Genomic DNA, 23,635 nt, shown 5'->3' with positions numbered 1-23,635 from the left:
ACAAACACAAACACACGTGTGCGCTCACTTTTCCTTTATCTGACAATCTGTTTACAGTGGTGGGCTGTTCGTCATTCAGTTGGAGGGGGTGGGGGTGGGCTTTTGTGTCCAGCATACCGTTGTCTGAGTCAGGATGGAGAGATGAGGACGGGGCATCCCACTCACCCTCTGCACGGCCGGAGACACTGCTGCGCTGCTGTCATGGCAACAGCAGCCACCGCCAGCATGGGCCTATAATGCACAGGCCAGGAGGAGTCACACACAGGCTGCACACACACACGCACACAATGAGAGCAAGACACCACACAGGCACAAAACTACACACTGGAGGCAAATACAGATCATAAATGTGTGCAGTTTAAAATAAAGACGCTTGTTTGGGTTGTTCAAGCCTAATTTTATGGCTCGGTAGATTTCCCTTCCCTTGTCCCTTCATTTGAAAGTGATGGAACAGGAATAGTCGCATTGTTCTTTGCTAAAAAATTCAGTTCACATCTTTTTTTTTTTTTTTTACTTAGACATATCTTGCAATGTTGACAATTTAAATGACCTTTATCATTTGGCTTCCTAAAAGAAACTTGTTTCATCAAACTAAACACATGTGGACTATTTGTCAAACTATCTTTTATACACCTTTACATTTGCGCAATAGAATTAATAGAAACTATTTTACTCACATTTTTATTTTCTGTACAAAAAAAATTCCTAATTTGTTGAACATTTTTTCTAGCAGTATCTAATAATTTCTGCCTCCACCCTCTCTCACCTTCCACGTCTCCACTTGTAAACCCCAGGCTTTGCTGCAAAGCAAATCAAGCCAGTTACCAGTGAAATGCAGATATGAGTGTGTGTGTTTTACGGGATAGAAAGAGCACAGTGCAAGCGCAAATCCTATTCAAACAGGTGTGAGGAGCAGAAAGAATCCCAGGTGGCGCATGTTGATCGGATATGCGGCCATATAGGAGCACATTGTGAGCATCTTTGCGCTTTTTGTAAGGGTTGAGCAACCCGCATCCGAAAATAGTGTTGGCTGTTAGAAAGTAGGTCGATAGGAACTGAGAGCGACGTTTGTTTCCTCGCTTTTGTCTGTGTTCTTTGTTGTTTAGCGAGGACTGTGGGGCTTTTTTTTTTTTCAGCCTACCCTTTAGTGAAGAGGGTTTTACGCACAGGTGGGAGATACCCGCTCAGCATAGGACAGCCCCCCTCTCTGCTCCTCAGCGGATGATGTGAGGAAGTGACATTTTTCACCGCTGCGGTTCGGGACAGCACTGCTCCTCTGCAAACAGGTGTGCTGCTGTCCGGGTCACTTTTACGGGGAAACCACAGGGAGGTAGCGTCCCGAAACCTGAACCAAGCTCTACCGGAGGCGGGACAGCGGGGACCAGAGGAGGAAAAAAAAATCAACCCGTTCAAGTGTGTTCTTTATTAGCCTGGGCTGTTTGAACGGGTTCAGACACAGAGAGAGGGAGAGGGGGAGCGATGGCAACGAAAAAGGCGTGCGTGGATGCGCCCAAAAGGAGCCGGAGTCCGGTCGTGCTGGAGGCGGAGATGTTCAGTGAATTTCAGGACTGGTGTCTCCGGACTTATGGAGACTCCGGTAAAACAAAGACCGTCACCCGGCGAAAATATAACAAAATCATGCAGACACTGTTGCAGAACGACGAGTCGGACGGCGTTTATGTCGACAACAGCCACATCAACGCCAAATTCAAATTCTGGGTGAAGTCAAAGGGATTTCAGGTCGGGACCAACGTTTTGGGAGAGCACAACAAGAAAGGAGCTCCAGGGAAACCCGTCCTATACGTCCCGGTCAAGTCAACGGTAAAGTGTGTGTATGTGTGTGTGTGCGTGTGTGTGTGTGCGCGCGTGTGGGTGACACAGAGAGAGAGAGATAACGTGCGTGGACACGCGCACGAGATGTCCCGTTGCCGCCTCTAAGTTGTCATAATTGCACACAGGCTGCACACATGCACCTGTCACATGAATAAAATGACAACTTATAGTGTTTTATCGTCCCGGCTCGCCCTCGTCTTTCCTGATAAAGCTTCACTTTGTCCACATCCCAACCAGAACAGCCCTACTCTCATCCCTTGCTGCCATAGCAACGCCGGTGCCTCCTGGCAATCGCAATTGTAAAAGGTAGGCTATCATGCATAGCCATCTCGCCAGTGAGGTTGAAGTCCTGTCAGCGGCACGCTGCCGGGTGCAAAGCACGAGATAATTGACTATTGACAACATTTTGTTTGAACCGTGCCGTTCAGGTCTCGTGTAGTCCGGTGTAAGTGATGCTGTGTGTGTGTGTGTGCGCGCGCGCGTATGTGGATGCAACGGCATGTTCGTGGGTCGGGTATGTCAGGGTAGTCCGGTGTGCTCCCGGAGGCACCACAGGCTATTAGAGCCAACTTAGAAGATGCCAGGTCCACCTTTCTGCTGAGAGGCTCAGCAGGTTTGATTGTCAGCGATTCATCAAAGGACACGCGCCCTCACTGTCCCACATCTAAACCGAGCAGAACGGACCGTGTCCGTGCGTCGGTAACGTTTATATTGTCTCCCATTGAGAGAGCAAAGACCGGGCACCGACACGACTCGAATAAATGTCTTTCTTTCTTTTTTTTTTTTTAATAAAAAAACATCATTGTGTGGCAGTCAGTCTGAGTGTTTGTACCCCACTTTTCATTGTCCTGGGCAGGATGCGGATCGCAGGCACTCGTTGCTCTGGCAACACCTGTGTAGTCCAGGATAGTCTGTCTCTGCTGCGTTTTAGCCTATTGTGTGCGTTCAGACATTAAGCTCTGTGAACCCACTTAAGACTGTCTTTGCAAGAGAAACAAATTTTTAAAAAATTTAATGAATTAAACCATAATTTCTGCATTTGATAGCGGGTGGCAGCTGTGCGTAATTGGAGACCACGTGAGGGGCTGTGGCGGAAACAAAAGGGTCTGCCCGGGACTGATATCGACATACGCCCAGAGTTAGCGCTCAGACTTCACTTGTGCGTGTCTCTGGATGATCGGCTGATGTTCAGCAGTCGTGTCACCAAACGTCCCGCAGTACGTGGCCGAGGCAGCAGGTGCATTAAGGGTTAAACCACACATTCTTCTTTTGTAACGGAAGATAAACATGTACATGATGAACTGTCAGCCAGAGCCCCAGCGCGGCTCTCTGTGCGCGTGCGTGCGCTCGTGCACGCGCGCCCATGTCTCTGTACGGTGTTTGGGCCATGCTGTGCCAGCAAGGAGACAACCACCATTTTAAATAAGCGCCTTCAGGGAATAATACCCCCCCCACCCCACCCCACTCGCCCTGCCGGGACAGAGTCTCCCTGGACCTGAAAGAGCAGAAACACATTTTCTGTTAACAAACTAGAGGAGATATTGGCACCGATTGGAGACTGAATCCTTTGATTTCAGCTGAATAGCACTGAGCCCTCCACAGGTGTTATACCTGTGTGAAAGCACAATTTAGATTTAAGCCAAATGCCTTTACAAAAGTGCTCTAATCTCTACTCAATATTATGTTTCCCTCTGGGCAAGAGGGCAGGTGTGATCTGTCTCTGCAGGTGCAGATGGTGCCTGGAATGTGTGTGTTGATCAGCTTTTGTTTGTGGTTCTTGTCATTTCTCGTTGATATAAATTCTTAGATGTCCTCTTGTTCAAAATACACTCAGCTGGCATTTTATTAAGTACACCCAGCTAAAACTTATGCAGTCTAATGGAGGAAGGTTATGATTTTCAGTTTTTATTGAATTTGATGTAGAAAGGTGCTGATTCATGATCATTTTTGCAGGATGATGTTTGTGGTGCTGTTGAGCTGCATTGCTCTATGCAGAGCCTAATCTCACTGATAGAAATTGGGGTGGGCAAAATAACAGAACCAAACTACAACCTCCAAAATGACCATAAAGCTGAATCAACACCTTCCCAAAACAGTTTCAACACAAACTGAACATTATAGCCTTCATGAAGGTAGGGTTTATTGCAGGACTGTTGTATTAGACTACATTAGTTTGAGGTAAGTGTACCCAGTAAACTGCTATTTGAGTATATTTATCAATACAACATTGTTCGGGTCAGCCTGATTTCTCTGTGAGGCCTGGATAACAACTGCTGAGCTGAAACAATTCTCAGAGGCCAAGTTAAACCACGCTGGAGAGGCTGGGGAAGGCAGAGTGTTGCTGAAAAAATGTAGCTTACGGTTTATTGGAGAGGAGTGCACACGCTTTGTAGCTAATATCACAAGGCAGGGGGAAACCTCCCTTTGACTCAGCTCCACTTGGGAAATTTAAACAACAAACAAAACATCAGCCAACACAAGCTGCTCCTAATGATGAGTCAGACGCCACAAATCAACCACTTTATATGCATGTGACTGTGTTAGAAAGCATGATTTTTGATTCAGCTTGCGTTCGTGGGCTTTATAAATAGGCCGTCCTGGGCCGGTGGAAAAATGACACACACACACAAACAGGCGTACAAACACACGCACACACATGCACAATGGTCACTGCCTCCTCGTACGGCTGCAGGGCCGGGGGCGTGTCTCTGGAGCTTGAGCATTGGAAGCCCCTGCTGCAGCTGCTCCCAGGGTGTGCCAAGTTTCTGTATGGGGGCAGGCTGGGTGGGGGCAGGGATGGATAGTGTCTGATGTGCAGACAGAGAAGGTCTCTTCTATGTGTCAGTGAATCACACAAGGAAGCTTCAGTGTGTGGCGGGACAGATAGACAGGGCACAGTAGCACAGACTCAGCGTGGATGCCTCTTTTCAAGCCGGGCACAGAATCATTTTCTTTCTGTGTTTTCTGTCCGTCTCTGTCCTCCTGCCCGTGTTGTCTCGCTGCCTTTCTGCACAACTCAGAGCCCTCCCAGTGCTCAGAGGATCCAGCAGCCCTCAGTGTGGAGATGCAACCTCGTTTAGCTCTCATTATGTCCTGATTAGAAGACGCTACAGAGGAGGAGGGGAATAGGACCAGAAACAGACACAGAGATGCACCGCAGAATTGCACACTACATGAGCACAAGGCTTTCCTGAGACGAAGGGCGTCAGAGTGCAGCCAGTTTCAAAAGAGATGCTTAAACGCCCTGTGCATTTCCTTTCAGCTGACATGAAAATTTTGAAATACTGCGAGATGTTGCTTTTAGTTTCCATGCCAACTGAAATCTGTAAATATCTCTGTTCGTCTCTCACTACTAGGTTTTGGTGGACATGCTTTCACACACAGACACGCACACACAGTACGTATGTACATGAAAGAGTTCAGAAACACTTCATGTGATTTTTTACGTGCGCTCATATCGTGCTTGCAAGGTGTGTTGTTGCAAATTATGAATCCAGCCAACACCTGCTTCTGTAAACCCTTTTTGTCTTAACTTATACAGTTATTCTAAAGCCACAGTCAGAGGAGTGTCCTAAAACTGACACAATTAGTTGATCAACAAAAAAAGACTCAAAACAGTCTCAGATTATTTTCTGATCAACTAAGCGATTAATTTTAAAAAAAATAGTTTCAGACATTTTCTGAAGCAGCAATCTAAACATTTTCTGTTCCATCTTCTCAGATGTGAGGATTTTGCTGTTGTTATATGTGATAATCGGATTTCGGATGGTAGATCAGATAAAATAAGAAACCTAAAGATGCCACTTTGGGCCATGGGAAGTGACGTTGGGCATTTTCCAGTATTTTGTGACATTTTTATCAACAAAAGTGTCAATCGATTGACTGGGAAAATAACTGGCCGGTTAATCAATAATGAAAGTATTTGGTAGTTGAAACCTTAAAGTGACAAGAGAGATTAAAATTACACACCACTGCCACAGAAAGAGGTTTTCAGGAGAGTAAATATGCTATTAATTTACAAAACAAAGGCCTTTCTCGGGACGTCCTCTCCTTGTGTGGAAATCAGAAATCACTATTTCTAATATGTGTCTTGGAAAATAGGCCCTAAATGTTGTTTTTTTTTTTTGCCTCACCGTCAACTGGGAAGAGGAACATCATCATTATTATCTGATTAATTAGTCCACATTTCCCCTGAGAGCTCCTCTTTTGTGGAAGGGCCACAGAGTCAAAAGAATACTGGCCCTATTATTCAACAGCATTTGCATTAATGCTATTTCTGCACAGCGAATCTCCAGTGCTTTTGTCCGACGTTTTTTGTTTCCTCTCTCTCTGGCACTGCTTATTAGGGGCAACACATGGGCTCACGCTCATGGGTTCAAACGGCACAATGATCGCCACCCCAAACAAGAATCACCTGGCTGTTCTTGGCGCATTCGTCATCAGGGAAACTGAGAAATTACCTGATCGCCTACGATGGTCAATGGCTTGGTTTCCTCATTTTTGGAGGTTTTTAAAGGTGGAGACTGGTCGGTTTGAGGGTGCAGAACACTTCTTTGTTTAACAAGAGTCACAACTGAGATTCATAAAGAAATTAGTTCATATCAATATGTATTAATTCCAGACGTTAATATTGTTACTATGACTTACTGTGAACGGGCGACAAAATCCATATTGCACATATGTGGTAGTTTGTGCGTGTATGTGTGCTCGTACAAAGAGGGGGTCGCTGATCGCATGCTCTGTGTTTCCTCCCTTCAGCACCCTCTCTGTTGCCATGGAGAGACCGTTCTTTGCTTTCCCATAGGAGGAGAAATTAACACCATTTTTAACTGGCCCGGGGGCCTCCCCCCTGTGTGGGAGATAGTCTGAGTTCTGCTCCACGCACACACACACACACACACACAACGAGTCTTTAAGACGGCAATAATCTCCCTACCACACCGCTACTGTCATTCTTAATACCTTTGCAAGGCCAACATTTAACGAACTGGGACAGTATGATAATAGCCTGAAAATGACGAAATGGACTCTGGGACGTGATGATGTATGTGCGAGTCATTTACATACCATTTTGAGTCAGTGACTGGAACGTCAACAGTGCCAGTCGGCCGGGGCCAGTGGGACTGTCTGTGTCTCCGGCTCGGTGGGATATTGGGGATGTCACACACTCTATCAAATAATGTTCATCACGGGAGCAGCTGAAAGAGAAGCACACACACACACACGCGCGCGCACAGAGACATGGGCGTCGGACAGAGGGGTAGAGCTCAGTTCACCTAATGTGGATTTAATGATGGAGGCTTTATGAATTGAGGCAGAGAGGAGGAAATGATGGTGAAAAGTAAAGAAATAAAAAGGGACGAGTTTCTCATTAAAAAAAAGAAAAAACGGAGGACATTTTGGAGATAATAGTCTTTTCTAACCCAGTTTTTTGGTAGTATGAACCTTTATCTAGCACTGTCTTCCCCTTGGTACACACACACACACACACACACACACACACGCACATACACATACAGAAGAAACATGGATTGTCCCATTTATGTGTCCATTAGCCAGTTGATAGATTTACAGAGGGAAGATGGGGCTTTAAAAGATGACCTGTTGTCACACCTGCAGTGAGATAATCTGAGTCATGACTACTGTTGACACAGCCATCTTGGTGCACCCACACCCACACCCACACACACACACACACACACGCACTCAGAGAAAGTACCTGAGCACACATCAATCCTGCCACAACTTAAGCTACTTATTGTGCAGCCACCTTTCAAAATAAAACACTGTCTCCATGTTTATGTTGCACCCTCGCTTCACTGTGAAAGTAAAGTGCGATGCTACGTTTGCCTTTTAGATTTTTGCATGTCACCCTCACGTTTACCCGTTCACCCACAGAGCTAATTTCTTCTATCTTTGCCGGCCTGTCTTTGTGACCCAGCTGCTTCCCGTGAACCCCCACCCCACCCTTCCACCTCCTCCTCCTCCTCCTGACCTGACTGTGTGCAGGACTGCTCCTCTCTCCCCTCAGCGACTCTGCTACAGTGTGTGTGTGTGTGTGTGTGTGACTGCCAGCGGGGGTGGGGGCAGTCGACTCAACCCCTCCAGTCTCCTAGCAACAGAGCGGTTTGGTGCGGGACAGGGAGAGCGCGCAGAGGGGATGGGGGCTGGTTGTACAGTGGCTAGGGAGAGCAAAGTCCTACAGGATTAGAAAGATAGAGAGAAGGAGGGAAGGAGAAGAAGGAGGGTGAGAGTTTTGCAGTGTTGTTGGCGATTAGGGATGCTGACAGGTCTCCTTTGCTCTTTAAAACGGCATGCTGCTGATGAGAAATATCTACAGAGCTATTCAACAGCTGTTCTCCTCTGAGACACTTCAGCTACAAGCTCTGCCCTACGTACTGTACTTAAACACACATGCACGTACAGATACACAGAATTCTGTGTTTAGAGGTGAATTTTTAACTCCCTGTTGGCTTGTGTCTGGAAACTAAACAGCTTATTGGTGCAGAGGAGCCCAAGAAGGCCTTCAGGTAGCAGGACCAATGTGGTGGCTCCTGGAAGAAGTGCAGTCTTGGCTGCAGGCTCTTAACTTGAGGAGTGGCCGTATCAGGGCTGCAACTAACAATTATTTTCACCATTGATGAATCACTTGTCTATAAAATGGTAAAAGATGCTCACTATGACCCCAAAATTATGTATTCATATTGTTTGTTTTACTTCACCAACAGTCTAAAATCCAAAGATATTCAGTTTCCAAACAGATGTGACAATGAAAAGCATCAAATCCTCAAAATTGAGAATCGTTAACCAACAAATTTTTGGAATTTTTTTTTCTTGAAAAATGATTAAAACAATTAATCAGTTAGTTGCCAATTAATTTTTGACTGGCTGATTAATTGACTAATTGTTGCAGCTCTAGTAAGTAGTATAGAAAAATAAAGCTTCCATAATTAGTTGATCTGTAATATAATCTGCATCTGTTTTGATAATTGATTAATCATTTGAGTGGTTTTTAAAGCAAATGTGAAAAATGTTCCATACTTCTCCATGTGGAGATTTTTTCTCTGTTTCATTTCACTATAAACTGAATATCTTTGGGTTTTTGACTGTTGATTGAACAAGACAAGACATCTGAAGACATCACCCCAGGCTTTGGGAAACTGTGATGAACATTTTTATCTTTATCTATCCATCTATAATGCCGTCCATTATAGATGGTTGCCCATGTAAATCATATGTAATCTACTAATGGACTTCTACTATATAATCTTATATATATTTATATGTATTTATATGTACTAATTTGTACTGACAGTGAACTGTATAAATAAAATTGACATTTTTCTGACATTTTATAGACCAAACGATTAATCAATGAATCAAGAAAATAATGCAAAACCAACATTTGCAAAAAACGTTGCAAGTGTTGGTTTTAACACATACACACACGTGCATACATACAGGTACTTATGTTTTTAATTTTTTTGGTTGGATTCCAGGTCAGAGAAAACATTCCCAGCAGAATTTCCGGTGTGCACGATGGATGTTTTGTTGGGGTAGAATTCAGTGGAGGATGCAGCGGCGGTGTGGGTGCACTGCACACCCCACAGTTGTATGAGATTATCTAAATCCAGCATGAATGGACCTGACACCATTGTCCCAAGCAGCAGCAGCGGCGGCGGCGGTGGCGACAGTGACGGTGATGTCACCAGGGGAATGGTGATGATACCTCCAAGTGCGATAGATTACAGCTGTGATGATGAGGTGGAGGATCGCTATTATTTCATTTATTACCATTACATTTAGCCCATGCTGACAGGGGAGAGTGGCTGGAGAGAGAAAGAGGGAAGGAGAGAGGGAGAGGGCCGGATTAAAACAAACCCGCTCTGTGAGCTGGTTTTAGTTGCCATGGCAACGATCATTACCTCGCACTTGGGAGAGCAGGAGCAAGGAGAAAGAAGGGGGGGGGCAGAGAAGGAAAGAAAGAGAGATGGGACGGAGGTAGGGAATGAAGACATGGAGGCAGGAGAGAGGACGCAGTTGGGGGAAAACAAGAAAATGAAATGTCAGATCCCAGGAACTGTGCAGAAATGTCAAGGAGAGGAGGGGGGAAAAAGTGTGATTCCTCAATGCCAGGGGGACAACTTTTTGAACTCGGGACCCTCCTCTCACTCAAACAAGAAAAGATCACTCCCCACCTAGAACCCAATCTCCAGAAAATGTCAGAGCATGTCTCCTATCTGCGTGGAGGAGGTGGACTCTGAGAGTGCGGGAAAAAAAAAAACTAATTAAAAGCCCAAATCCATTTGTTCCATTTTATGCTTGCTGGGGCACTTTATGTTTAAAATATCAGCAGGTGCAGGAATATAATGATAAGATCTGGTGGTAAATGCAAACTGTTGACTGTTTTGTACGGAGGGAATGAAAGAGTTACTTAGAGAAAAAAAATGGAGGTAGAAAGGAGAGGAAAGCCCCATGTGGTGCTGTGGATGGAGGCTGTTGTCCTGGCGATCCCACTTCTATGGTGTGTCACATGACCCTTTGCCCAGCACACCTGCCCGAGAGAAATCAGTGGTAGTTTCTATGGCGACAGGGTCAGCAGTACGGGAGGCAGGATGGCTGCCAGAGGTGGTGGTAGGAGGGACTGTTGGTCTTGTACAGTGTCGGTGGTGTTATTTTTAAACATGGCAGAGATGAGGTGATGGTTGCCGACCCAGCCGGGGCCTAGACTTCTCCACCTGAAGGAGAAATTTTAAAGACTGAATGGCTGCAGGAGGAGGGCTGGACCGAACGAGGCAGGTTGTTTCAGGTGTTTTTTTTTTTCATAGTGCTGGTGAGGACACCTTGTGCAGTGTGTTCGACCGTCTGTAACCACATGACCCATGACTCATTTGCCTTAAAGATCCATCCATGCTCACATCGCATGGATGCAGGAATCTGGATTTGCAGATGTAATATCAGACTCTGGAGACCACACACACACGTCACCTCTGTTAACCTGAAATGGGACATTAAACTAAACTCCAGTCTCTGTGTTTCAGTGTTCGGATGGCAATTCGGCCCAAGACAACTCCTCCCTGAAGCGTGTAGCTGTTGTTGAAGACTTCTTTGACATCATCTATGCCATGCATGTGGAGATGGGTGCTGACCCTGGCAGAGCACCCAAACATGCAGGCCAAAAGAAGACCTACAAAGCGGTGAGTAAATACAACCAGGTAACTGCAGACTGCAGCTTATTTTGCAAATGGTGGAAAAGCAAAGAAGGTGGAGAGTGTGCAACCCCTCCAACCTCCAACCCCACGGGGTGTAGGACGAAAACAGCAAGCAAAAGAAAATGAGAGAGCTGCAAACAAAAATGTTCCAGTCCCCAAAAGCATTTTTTTTTCTTACAAGGTTTTCATCAGATAAACATAAAAAAAAACATCAGTGTGAACAAAAAGCAGACTATACTGTATAACCAGACGAACCAGACATGCTAGCTGCTCGGTGAGGCTGCCCTCAGGCACCGTACTGCTTCAAGCAGAATGCTAACATCAGCATGCTAACATGCTCACAGCGTCATTGCTAACATGCTCACGTGTGATGTGTATTGTGTTCACTATCTGATGTCAGTGCGTTTGCATGCTAACTTTAGCTAATTAGCAGGAAAAGAGTACAGCTGAGGCTGAGAGGAATGTGATCAGTTTTGAAGGGATTTAGTCAAAAATCAAAGTAGTGGACAAGTTAAATTTTTGACCTGATGTTTCAGCATCACCAAATTCAATATGATTTATCCTCTTGGGACCATAAATGTCTGCATAAAATTTCATGGGATTCTATCCAACTGTTGTTCATATATTTTAGTCTGGACCTAAAGGGTGGACTGATCTGCTAATGTGGCTCAGGAGATCACATTATCACAAATAAAAAAACACATCACGTCCTAAGGAAGCCCATACAGGACATTTTTAGCAGCATGGCTCTAGGGATGGCACTGTGACTTGGTCTGTTGGTTGATCCATCACTGAAATGTCAACAACAACAACAACTCCTTAATTGTTTGCCATGCAGTGTTATACAGGCATTCATGTCTGTCCCCAGAGGATACAGTCTAGTAACTAGAGTTACTGAATGTTATGGGATCTCCTAATTGTAGGTGGAGCTGTCATTTTTTCATCTGTCTGCATAGTGCAGTCTGCTTTTTGTTCACATGGGTGTTTACCTGACAAAGACCTTTGCATCAGTCACAACAGTGTGCTGACAACCTCTGCTCTTCAGAGGGTGTAAAACATCCCACCAGGATTATTTTATTTGAAAACAGGGGCCCCAAAGTGATGTCAGGACTCTGGTAAGGGTCCCAAACTTGGAAGTGCCCTCGACTAAAGGCATATTAACACCCAGAGAGACTGTGAAAGACAAAAGGCTAAACATACTGGCGATATAATATATAATTTTTAGCTTCAGGACATACCAAGGGAACAACCAACCAGCTTTACCAGGAAAACAAAGGGGCTCACAATGGTGCTCAAACCACAGATGTGTTTTTTTCTGTGCCACATTATTGATGTTTCTGGAGCACACACAGTGTTAGTTTATGTTGCAAACCGAGGTTTGGTCTTGGGTCGGGTGTGGTGTCCTGTCAAACTGAGGGGCTTTGTTTGCAGCATTGAGGGTGCATCTATGTTGGGAGGCAGTGTTGGGGGGGGGGGGGGGGGGGGGTTAGCAGGACTTTGGTACCCCTCCTCTCCTCCCTCCTCCCCCAGAATTGAAAAAAAAAAAATCATAGAGCCAATTCCTCCTGCCCTGTAGAGAGGTCCTGTCACGTCTCATAGAGTGTACCCTTTTGAGGAGGCAGCATCACTGGGGCAGGGCATAATATGGAACTGTCACTGTGGCCTTCTGGGAGGTGCACGCTCCTCTGGGTGGCCTTTCCCTCTCAGCTGCCTCAAGGGGCCACGAGGGGTGGGGGTGGGGTGGGGTGTAGGGAGGGGGGCAAAGGGGATGGGGAGCTGTGGCAGTGGCAGTGGTGGCGGTGGTGGGCCGGTGGGGGTGGGCACCCCTGCTGCCTCTCCATGGTCACGTGAAGGTCGCATTTTACAGGGAAACGCCAAAGGGGGTGAGGAGGGGAGGGTGGCATAGCAGTGGAGACAAACAGAGAAGGAAGGCTGAGCATGAGAGAGGGAGAGAGGGAGGTGAAGATACGAGTCAGCTGCACCTGAGAGAGCAGGAAGAGAAATGAAAATGGAAAAGATGAATGCCACTTGTGTTTTAAGGTATCAAAACAGAAATATGCTGAAGTGCTGGATCTGGAATTAGGCCACCCAAAAGCAAGAGCGATTGCCCGCAGGGAAGCTTCCTCATGTCATGTCGAGATAACACATAATCACTGACCCCAAACTTTCACACGTGCATGGTACAATAAAAAAAACACCTGCACGCAGTTTGAGTTCAACCACAGCCTGAGTCTTTTTATTTTTATTAAATTTTTTTGTGTGTGGTGTAACCCAGTCTCCTCTGCTCACTCCCCTGGCACAGATAGCAGAGACCTACGCCTTCCTGCCCAGAGAGGCGGTGACTCGGTTCTTAATGAGCTGTGGAGAGTGTCAGAAGAGGATGCACATCAACCCCAGCACTGCAGAGTTCAAAGGTAATGGAACACATCTGACCTGTGGATGGCTCGCTCATTCTGGAGACATCATTAACTGATCGGCTGTTTTTGAGATCAACCTTTGAGAGCGGATAATGCTCAGATCCTTTGACATACTGACATGGAAAAGGGTTAATTACTATGTTGAAATGCATGCTGAGATGTTACAAACCAATCAGTCTCCTGCTACAACAGCCAGACATTATTGTTGTAGGAAATGATTTCATCATAATTCGTTCATAGAAATGTTTATTTGCTTTTCGTTTTTCACCTGAGATAGAGGTGTTCAGTTTTGTGGTTGGCACCTGAATGACAGACATGGTAAGTTCTCCATGGTCCTGTCAGACATTAAACGTGAGCTGATATGATCTTAGGTGTTTGTACTTTGAAGAGTTATTGAACCACATCATCATTAATAAAATATGTATTTCCATCACCGACATGATGTAACAAAGACTCAAGAGGACCACATCTCTGGGATTGTAAGGGTGCCACTAAAATGATCACAGAGTCCCTCTAGTGGGCAGTGTGGAGACTGTACTCGGCTCTCAACCACATCGTCTGAATCCATGTGTTACAGTAGAAGCTATTGCTTGGATTTCAAGTGTTTGCAAGGACATTGCGGCAAATCTGCACAGCTTAAAGAATTTGTTTACGTGTTTAGCTAAGGTCATACAGGACTTCTTTACAGTGGGATACAGTGAAGAAGGAAAGCCACTAGAATGAGTTATGTTGGTGCTGTATTTATTGGCGCACTGTCCAGCTTTAATTCTAATCTTTATACTTGTGGTTAGTATAGACCAGAGTTTCTCAAACTGTGAGTGAGAGCTGATAGACAGGTTCTCTGAAAAAAACAACGGGCAGGTTTTTTGTGCTACTGATTTTTTGCCGCAATTTGTGTCTGAAATACCATTCACTTATCAGTGTTCAGTTTTTCTTGATAGTAGTTGTTTCTGTGTTGACACAGATGGTAGTTTTGGAGACTATTATGCATGATGGCCCTTGTCAGTGTTACATTATTATATTAATGAATCATTATTACTGATAAATTATTATGTAAGAGCTGATAAATTGGGAAGTTGGCCAAGGTGGAGCTAGTCTACACTTTGGAACTAAAGCCACCATAAAGCATGTTTTTTATTTAAATTCTTAATTTGAAAATTAACCAGTAACTATAGCTGTCAGATAAATGTAGTAGAGTGAGAAGTAATGTGGTGCAGTAGAAGTATGGAAATACTCAAGTACAAGTACAAGTACCTCAAAGTTTTTTATTCCAGGGCCTCCTCAGTTTTCGATGATATTGACATGATTCAGTGGAGACTGGTTCTAACTTGATTCATCTTCTTGCGTCTCTGTTTATTGGACATTAAACCATCTTTATTCATTCGTAAGAGTTTGTGTTTCAGACAATGATTAGTGTGTGCGTGCTTTTTTATGCTTTTCTTTTTGTCAGAAAATGACAGACCAACCTCACTGGTCCCGGACCTCATTGATTACAACATGCCTCTTACTGCCACCTACCTGAAACAAATGAAACTGCAGTGCATGACGGCCACTGAAAGGGTAAGTGCCTCTTTTCTGTAAGTGGACATTGAATGTTTGTGAAACATGGGCACAGATAAAAGGTGTCCTGACAGATTCATTAGAAGAATCTGTCCCTGTGAATCTCTGCTTATTCACCATAATTGTGTTTGTATTGACTGCACAAGTCCTCTGGTTATTTTCTTTTTGAGCCTCATCATTATTATGGCTGTAGGGAGGCCGTGCAAGGCAGAAGAGAACATCTTTTCCCCTAACTTTTAATTCTGAGCAGCCCCCCCCCCTGCTGGGAGGAGGAGATCAGTGTGAAATGAGGCTTGGTAAAGCTTCCGTACAGAGTGACGTCATGTTTGAGACCACTCCCATGTTGTAGCTGTGACAGAAACACTCAGAAACCACTGTCACTAAAGTGCAGGGAGCGGTACTTGATGATGATTATGTAGACCCCACTCACGCAAAATCAGGATTATCCGGAACAATGACCCAGGTTGTGATTCGCGGGTGAGTACAAATTAACAAATGCTCAGACTGTTGGTCGCAGCTGTGTGCAGGCTGAGACTGAACAGGCCAATAATTTAATAATTAACCGTCAGCGAGGGTGATTTCACTGACGCAGGAGACTTGTAGTAATTTGTTCCATGTCTGTGCTGCACTGTTTCACAGTTCAAAGCAGGAGTTGGTTCAAAAATGCAGCAGGTTTGTTCTGTTGACAAAAGCAGATCAGAGGGAAATTGGTGAATGTTTATCTAGTCTGTTGCAGCAGTTACAACTCATCTGTTTCAGTGCTGTTTTGCAGAACTTTGGTGTTTGTTGGAAATAGACAAACAACTTTGACTTTCTCTTTGGCAAAGAAACAAACTTTACCAAAATCGTGTCTTACATTTGCTTTCTGTCCTTTTCTGGCCACACATTCTTTCTGCTACTGCACTTTATTATGGTCACTCAGTGTGGACACAGGCCTAGTTGTGCAAACACCACCTCTACAGGTCTAAAACTAATGATCCTCAGTCCTCACAATAACAGAAAATTTCTTATTTCCTAAGGCCCAAGGTGACATCTGTGGTTTCTTTTTCTGTCCAGATTACACACTCAAAAACCCTTTGCTTGAAAAATGACTGAAACAGTTTGAGTCATCTGATGATTTATTGATATTTGCAATGCATATTTATTGTTGTTTCTTGGTTTTTACTGTGTTATGGTTATTGTCTTTATTGGTGAGACAGTGAAGTTTATTTTACTGTTATGTTTTTAAATGTGACTTTTATTAATGACTAATATCCGAGTGCTTTGCCTTAATTCTTTGCAAACTCTGTTGTGTAATGACCTAGGTCTCAATTTTAAAAGTAGATCCTCCTACTTTATCAATTATCTATTTTCCTAAAGCACAGACATTAATGATGCTACATTTCCAACTACTTAGAAACTGTAATTAGAGACTCTCTCTCTCTGTCGGCGTGTGTCTCTCTCTCTCTCTCGAATGCTGCATGGCTCACTTGGTACCTAATAGAGCTGTCACTGAGCATTTTGGTCCTCCTCAAACCCCTTACAGAGGGACGGACGCATATTCCCAGGAGTTTAGGCCTATTTGTGTGTTCGTGTGGGGAGGAATGAGATGTAATTCTGCTCTGTTCCCATCACACAGTCGTAGTCTTGCCTCCTCTGACTGAGATGCCAGCTGACATATGACGGCGTGCTGCACGGAAGCCAATGAGAAGTCACTGTCCATGTTAGCTTAAAGAAAACTGGCCTCTGTGAAGCTTAGCAGTGGTCTGAAATGTGGTCCTGGCTTTTAGCAGAAGGAGAATTCACTGAGTTTGAAGCCAAAGCTCAGCACAGCCTTTGCATAGTTTGTGAGATTATTCCATTCTCCTTTGCTAATCCTTACCCCCGTGGTTTACTCATATTTGTGTTATGCTACAACAAGCATCTTTGGGGTCTCTACGTAACAGAGTTAAAAATAGCAGTGCTCCAAGAAACATATTACTTAACAGGGAGGCTCCTGCATTTCCTCATTTGTCTTTGCTGCCAGACTTCATGTTTCATTGGCTAAATTTAAAAAAATAATGTCCACTGTCACATTTTTACAAGTCTTCAATGTACATTGAAAGGACTATTGGCTGCTGTATTTAATCCCTCTGTCCATACTGTCCTCAGAATCCCAAAAATGTCCAGTGTGGGTGATGGGGGACAAAATCCAGAGCCTTCGCTGTAGAAATAAAATCTAAATTTCAGCTAAATCGAATATGTGACTTTGTGTTACTGTTCCTCAGCCACAGCTCAACGAGGTCATTCTGTCCGTGAAAGCACAAAGTGGAAATTTCATCCTAAAAACACTTTATCTTTGGAAGATGCACACTTGATTTGTCAAACACAAGCTGCTGAAGCCTCATATTAGCTTCAACTTGAACTTTAAAATGCATTTTCACCCTGAGCGAGCGCTGTGGGTTTCTTTGCAGCCATTAAGGACAGCAGGAAGAATTCCAGTGACCAATGCACTTTCAATATACGTAGGGGCATGTCAGGATTGTTTTAAGATAAACTTTAAAATGGGAATTTCTCCTTTAACAGTAAAAAGAGACATGAGATTCACAGAGACATGATGAGAGTCTAATTTTTCTCCCTCTCTGTATCTCTGAGGGACGAACAGGAAATAGTTGGCCGTCCACCCCTCTGTCCATTCAGTTTTCATTTCTTGTCTAACAGTTTCCCTCACTCCCGCTGCCTCTCTTTAGGATGACAGCTCGGTGAGCAGCGAGGACATGAACAGCACTGAGCCCACATGGGTTGCAGCTGAGCAGCCCCCAGTGCCTGAGCCCAGTCTGCCTAACGGAGAGCGAGTCAGCAACCCCACAGCCACCATTAAAGAAGAGGACGGTAAAGACATCATTAAGTGCAGCCGCATTGTTGTCTCCTCTGGATGCTATTTGTTTTGTTTTTGGTCATTTTTAGTTTACATGTGGAGTTTGAAGGTATACTCATTAAGTAGGACTGGGTACAGATTGGTGTTGCGCAGGAGACAGCTTGCCTTGTTCTTAGTGGACTAATCCAAACAAATCCACTCTTACAGGGGGTGGGACACCACAACAGCCCCAATCCATTGTGCACCCCTCTCTCTCAGGGTACAGGGCTTAGAGAAGTAGGACAAAGGCCGATATTAACCTTCGCAGATTAGGCACAACTATAGAAAAGGCTGAAAATGGGGCAAATCATTGAAAGGGAACAGAGGTGAGCACATGCAGAAATCATCATGTGAAATCAGTACATGGCCATAAACTGGGTTGAAAAGCTATAATTTGCACACACCAGGGAGCGAAGGCTCCCTTCCCCCATCGGTGCCTCCTCATCCTCATGTCTTTCCCTCTTCGCAGTTAAAACTCCTAAGATTCCCCCCTTTTACTCTAACTTTTATTTATCTTGACAGTTGACCCCAATACCCACTTTCCTCAACAGTTTCAGAAGCACAACATGAGGCAGGAAGTTCCCACCCCCTGTGGTAACACACCCACTCTGTTGTTATCCGAGACAGAAATAGTGCCTATTGTAGTAAACAAACCCACATTAATGCTAAACGGTGCTGAAGACAAACATCCGCACAGCTCATCTGTGTATCATCGTCTTCACCCTGTCCTCCTGTTCCCTCCCCTCTGCCAGATGACGACTCCTCGGAGAGTGGCAGTGCCAACGGGCTGCCGGCCCTGACCTCCCCGGACGTGCTGGCTGTGGGTGGGAACCCCCCAGATGGTGGGGCCCCTTATGGGGAGGTGACGGAGAACGGTTTGAGCGCTCCCCTGGACTTTAGCACCACCTCGTCCTCGTCCTCCTCAGAGGATCAGCAGCCGGTCAATCTGAGCGACAGACTGCTGCCAGTGGGGAGCTCGCCGCCAAACGCCTACCCCGTAGATCCCAACAGGAAGTATCCCATCAAAGCAGAGTACGCCAACAAGGTGAGCACAGAAACTTGAGTTGATTATTGATGATCTCCAATACATGGATTTTATTTCTCCTGTAGCCTTAAATTAGTCTTTTATCAAAACAGCTTGTGTGTCTGTATAATGTATGATAATGGTGTTTTTGTGTGTCTGCGTGCCTGTGTAGTCTCCTCCTTACAGCTCAGGAAGCTATGACTCTGTGAAAACCGAACTGAGCATGAGCGCAGAGGACTTGACCTCTGGTCGGGCACAGATAATTGACGACGACGACGATGATCATGACGACCACGATGACAGTGACAAGATCAATGATGCTGAGGGTATGGACCCTGAGAGACTCAAAGCCTTCAATGTAAGTAACCTGTCTAACTGTTGGAAGTAGTTTAATTCATGCACAGCAAATACAACACATTCTTATTTTTGGCTCTTGAGTACTGCTGAATGTCTGCCAGTCCCGTATGCATTCTTATTGTGTGTAGGTATTATACTTACAAATATTGAAGATGGTCAAGTGTTTGACATTCACTATTAATTCTGTGAAAACCACTTTGCATTTCTGAGTCTATTGGAAACCAGTAGAATGGTAGAGTTGCAAAAATGCAAACATGAGTGAATAAGCAAGGACTAGAAATACAAAAATATTGTCCTGCATGCAGTGACTCCATTTCCATTGCTCCTGTTTTCATCTCCTCCCCCTCCCTCTTTATCCTCTCTTCTTCTCCTCTCTACCTCTAATTCTCCCCCATCCCCTGCCTTCCCTTTCCTCTCTTTTGTTTTCAACTCTCACACCCCTCTCTCTCTCTTTCTCTCTACTCTGCACCCCCACTCCATTTTTCTGCTCTACATCCTCTCCCTCTCTCTCTCTCTCTCTCTCCCCTCCCCCTCTCTCTGTCTCTGTCAGATGTTTGTGCGTCTGTTCGTGGATGAGAATCTGGACCGCATGGTGCCCATTTCCAAACAGCCCAAGGAGAAGATCCAGGCCATCATCGAGTCCTGTAGCCGCCAGTTCCCAGAGTTCCAGGAGCGCTCCCGCAAGCGCATCCGCACCTACCTCAAATCCTGTCGCCGCATGAAAAAAGGCGGTTTTGAGGTACAAAGTGCCCCAGCTAAAATACTGAGTAAAACTGAGTAAAAAAGATGAGTGAACATACACTTGTAAATATCAGAAAATTTAGTGTTTTACATTCATAATGTGCAAAACTCTCACTGACCCCTGCTGCCAGATACGACCAACACCTCCTCACCTCACCTCTGCCATGGCTGAAAACATCCTCGCCGCTGCCTGCGAGAGCGAAACCCGAAATGCTGCCAAAAGGATGCGGCTCGATGTCTACCAAGCGACGGTAACAGTCTTGGCATTGGGTGTTTGTGAATTTGCCCTGCAGGGATTTGGGAATGTGCTAGAACGGCTATGGATCATTTATGCCAAAGTGCACAGCATAAACTACAACATTCTGCCCAAACTGAAAACGTTTAATTTCTCTCAGGATGAGCCAGCCTCTGTCGACAAGCCCAACTCGAGGGACCTGGCCCCTGTTGCCCCATCAGCGTTTGCGATTTCCAGCGCAGCTTTTGCCCAGGACCAGCTCTACACCAATGGAGGCCTCAACTACAACCTGCGAGGATATGGGACAGTCGGCAGCAACCAGCAGAAGTCCGGCGCTGCTCAAACCAACGGTGAGGAGCTTTTATCAGTCCAGCTCGACCAGATGGCTTAGAAAGACATAGGAAAGCTGAGTTTGAACAAATGACAAAAACACATGAATATGCCCTGAGACCAGTTTTTATTTGTGTTTATCTTGAGATATCCATCTTTAAGATTTCTGTCTGCACTTTATGCGTATGGAGGAGATTTTTTTTGTTTTGCTCACAGCATTTAAAAAAGTTTAACAGCAACATAGCTTTGAAGAACTAACACCTCTGTTACCCTGGATGATCCACAGAACACACTGTCAACAGTTTTTAAAGAGACTGTCTTCTATAGACAGTATGTCCAGGGAAAGCTGCTCATAGTGACATTGATGGGTTATCCAAGATAACAGAGATTTTGTTTCTGGGAAAAGCTGTTGCTGAGTAATTTTTAGCAACTTTAGTGGTTTGGCTCCCGAGACGGAAATGTCAGTATGTTGGTTTGTGCACCACTTTGGTCCAGACTGAAAAATCTCAAGAAGTACGAAGTGGATTGGCACAAAATTGTATTCATGGTTCCCAGAAGATGAGACCTGCAGACTTTTATAATTGCAAAATCAATATGCAGGAATCTCAGTCTCTCTTTAAGATACCAATATCTACATCTCTGAAACAGAAGATGAGCAAATGTCTTTGCATTTTTCAGGGTATTTAGTCCTTACAGTTTGAAAGAAAATTAAAAAGGGTAAGAATTCCTCCTAGCCCTATCCCATGTTCCCTGCTGTATCTCCTATAATGTATGTTTTCCTGAATCCATCACGGTTCTGTCCCAGGTCCCACAGATCTGAGTATGAAGTCTGTCGGCCCAAACTCCTCCTCCTCCAGCTCCAACAGTCATGGTCAGGGCGGTGGTGGCGGTGGAGCTTCGGCCCAGCTCAGTCCTCCGGAGGTCACAGCGGTGAGGCAGCTCATCGCAGGCTACCGGGAGTCCGCGGCCTTCCTGCTCCGCTCAGCAGACGAGCTGGAAAACCTGATCCTGCAGCAGAACTGAGTCCGAGCCAAACCGTGCCAAGACCCTCTCCTAGCCTGTCCGTCTCTGCCGCTCTCAGTCACACATACATTGGCAGACTCTCATATACAAAGACACAAATGTACACGAGTGATACTGCAGCTCACAGTGGGTCCTGTAGGTATGGCACCTTTACTTATTCCCACATGTTTATGTATTTGGACGGGCCAGAACATATCACAGGCTGAAAAATGTTTATTTATGCATTTGGTTCACTTTGACCTTAGTGCCCTGTTATCCCTTATCTGTAGCCATTCATCCCATTCAGTTCCTTTTACCACCTCAACCTCCATTCGTCTCAGGAAGCGATGAACTATGTGGAAAAAAAAAAAAAAAGATCTGCATCGGTACACAGGGGAGTACCAGAGGTGTTAACAGAGGTGTTAAATTAGCTGTGACCATAGCGCCAACATTGGCTCGTTTCTGCAGATTTTTGGACAAATTAATAGTTGAATAGCAGTGCTTTAGTGTCAGTACCTTGTTTCTATTTTTGCACAAATGTAAAATATGCTGTGCAGTGGCATGATTTGATTGGGTCGAGTCAGTTCTGAGTGTAAACCGCCCCGCCCCCCGTCCCTCCAAATTCACTTCTGTTTCATGGAAAATCTGGAACATTTCTTTGTTGAAGTCCACAGATGAATCGCTGCTAAATCCACTGACCTGTTAACCTCAACAGCTTCTGTACGATGTGCTGAGTTACACAAAAAAAAAAAACAAAAAACAAAACAATAGAGAAAGGGGATAAAAAGTCTGATGAAAGTTTTCACCTGTAAATTTTGACCAGCAGATCAAGTCAAAGTTGTGTGGTCAGATCTTTACCTCTGTCCTGGTTTCCAGAGTTTTAGGCATGTGGTTACTGAGAGTCAAAGACTCATTACCCAGCGTGACTTTATTTTCAGTTATTTTATCGTGAACATTTCTATCACGGACAATTTCTCATTACTTAAAAGGAAGTAGGCTTTCAGGAAGCCTTGGTATGCAAATTGAGGTCACAGACACCTGTCAGGGACGACAAAAAAAGGAGAAGAATATATTTGTTTTGACTCTTGGTTCATAACCAGTGCTTCTGGAAAAGTGGAAAAAGGTGCAATATTGGAGATAATCAGTAATGGTGTGCTTACTGAAATGACTTTGTTAGACTTGCTGAAGCGTTTTCAAGGCATTTTATGAGGGGAGTACTTTACCACAACCCCCGCCTGCTGTAACTGTCAAGTTGTAAAAAAGAAATGATATCCCATGCAGCATTGTAGCCAATTTCAATGTTGTTGTTTGTTGTGAATACTGATCTTTATCGCTAACCTCATGACTGAGGCGTTTTCATGTATTGGGATCAGTCATCCATAGTGATAAAAAGGAAATGGGACCTGGCAGAAAAATGAGACTTAATGTTGCACGTCCTTTTTTTACTTTAAAGTGATTTGGAGTCATTTTGTGAAGGAACTGTTCTGTGAGTGTTCTTAAGTTAAAAGTGCACATAGAGCTCACGTGCGTCCGTCACTGACGGTCAGATGAACGCAGTGGTGTCAACCTCACGTCCATGTGGCTTCACTGGACGCAGGGTGAGTGTGTGTGTGTGTGTGGGCTGCTCAGACAAACAGAAACTCCTCCTCCTCCGTCCGTCAGTCCGTCTGTATCATCCCCTCTGACCTCAGCCGTTCCAAACCCTCTCACCCATCTCCACTTTCCTCATCGATATCGCGTCTGAAAACACACTGTTTGAAAAGAAGCAAGAGACAATCTTTGAAAAAGATGTAATCGCATCACAGTTTACTCTCCCAGCTTTCTGCTATGGTGTGTGTGTATGTGTGAGTGTGTGCGTGTGTGAATGTGTGGTCTGAGGGCACACAAAGAGTACTCAAAGCAGATCTAGAGCACAGTCTCACAACAGACACTTTTAATGGTGAGTCACTCGGCACAAAAACACTTGTGTAAGTGTGTGTGTGTGTATGTGGTGTTTTTTTTTTTTTGGTTTGTTTATTAATCTTTTTTTTTTTTTTTGGTTGATGTAAG

At 44.8% G+C, this 23,635-nt stretch overlaps 1 protein-coding gene across 1 annotated transcript; it reads left to right on the top strand.

Moving 5' to 3' along the window:
• The first annotated feature begins 1,464 nt into the window (after positions 1-1,464).
• On the top strand, positions 1,465-22,208 carry nol4la (nucleolar protein 4-like a). The gene is made up of 11 exons (XM_041065381.1): positions 1,465-1,821; positions 10,875-11,030; positions 13,348-13,459; positions 14,913-15,022; positions 17,731-17,872; positions 18,650-18,942; positions 19,094-19,279; positions 19,829-20,017; positions 20,151-20,270; positions 20,415-20,604; positions 21,390-22,208. Exons 1-11 carry the CDS (start codon positions 1,480-1,482, stop codon positions 21,605-21,607), a joined length of 2,058 nt encoding a protein of 685 aa, XP_040921315.1. The 5' UTR covers positions 1,465-1,479; the 3' UTR covers positions 21,608-22,208.
• Positions 22,209-23,635: the final 1,427 nt, after the last annotated feature.

This window comes from Toxotes jaculatrix, chromosome 2, assembly GCF_017976425.1.
Source record: "Toxotes jaculatrix isolate fToxJac2 chromosome 2, fToxJac2.pri, whole genome shotgun sequence".
NCBI classification, from domain to species: domain Eukaryota; kingdom Metazoa; phylum Chordata; class Actinopteri; family Toxotidae; genus Toxotes; species Toxotes jaculatrix.
The sequence above is the reverse complement of the archived record's forward strand: the minus strand, read 5'-3'. Positions and strand labels throughout refer to the sequence as shown.

What these genes read in the sequence shown, in the direction of transcription:
- nol4la (XM_041065381.1), top strand. Translation starts at nt 1,480, where the DNA reads ATGGCAACGAAAAAGGCGTGCGTGGATGCGCCCAAAAGGAGCCGGAGT. An exon ending in ACGTCCCGGTCAAGTCAACG is followed by an intron (nt 1,822 to 10,874) that starts GTAAAGTGTGTG and finishes TCTGTGTTTCAG; the next exon opens with TGTTCGGATGGCAATTCGGC. An exon ending in CAGCACTGCAGAGTTCAAAG is followed by an intron (nt 13,460 to 14,912) that starts GTAATGGAACAC and finishes TCTTTTTGTCAG; the next exon opens with AAAATGACAGACCAACCTCA.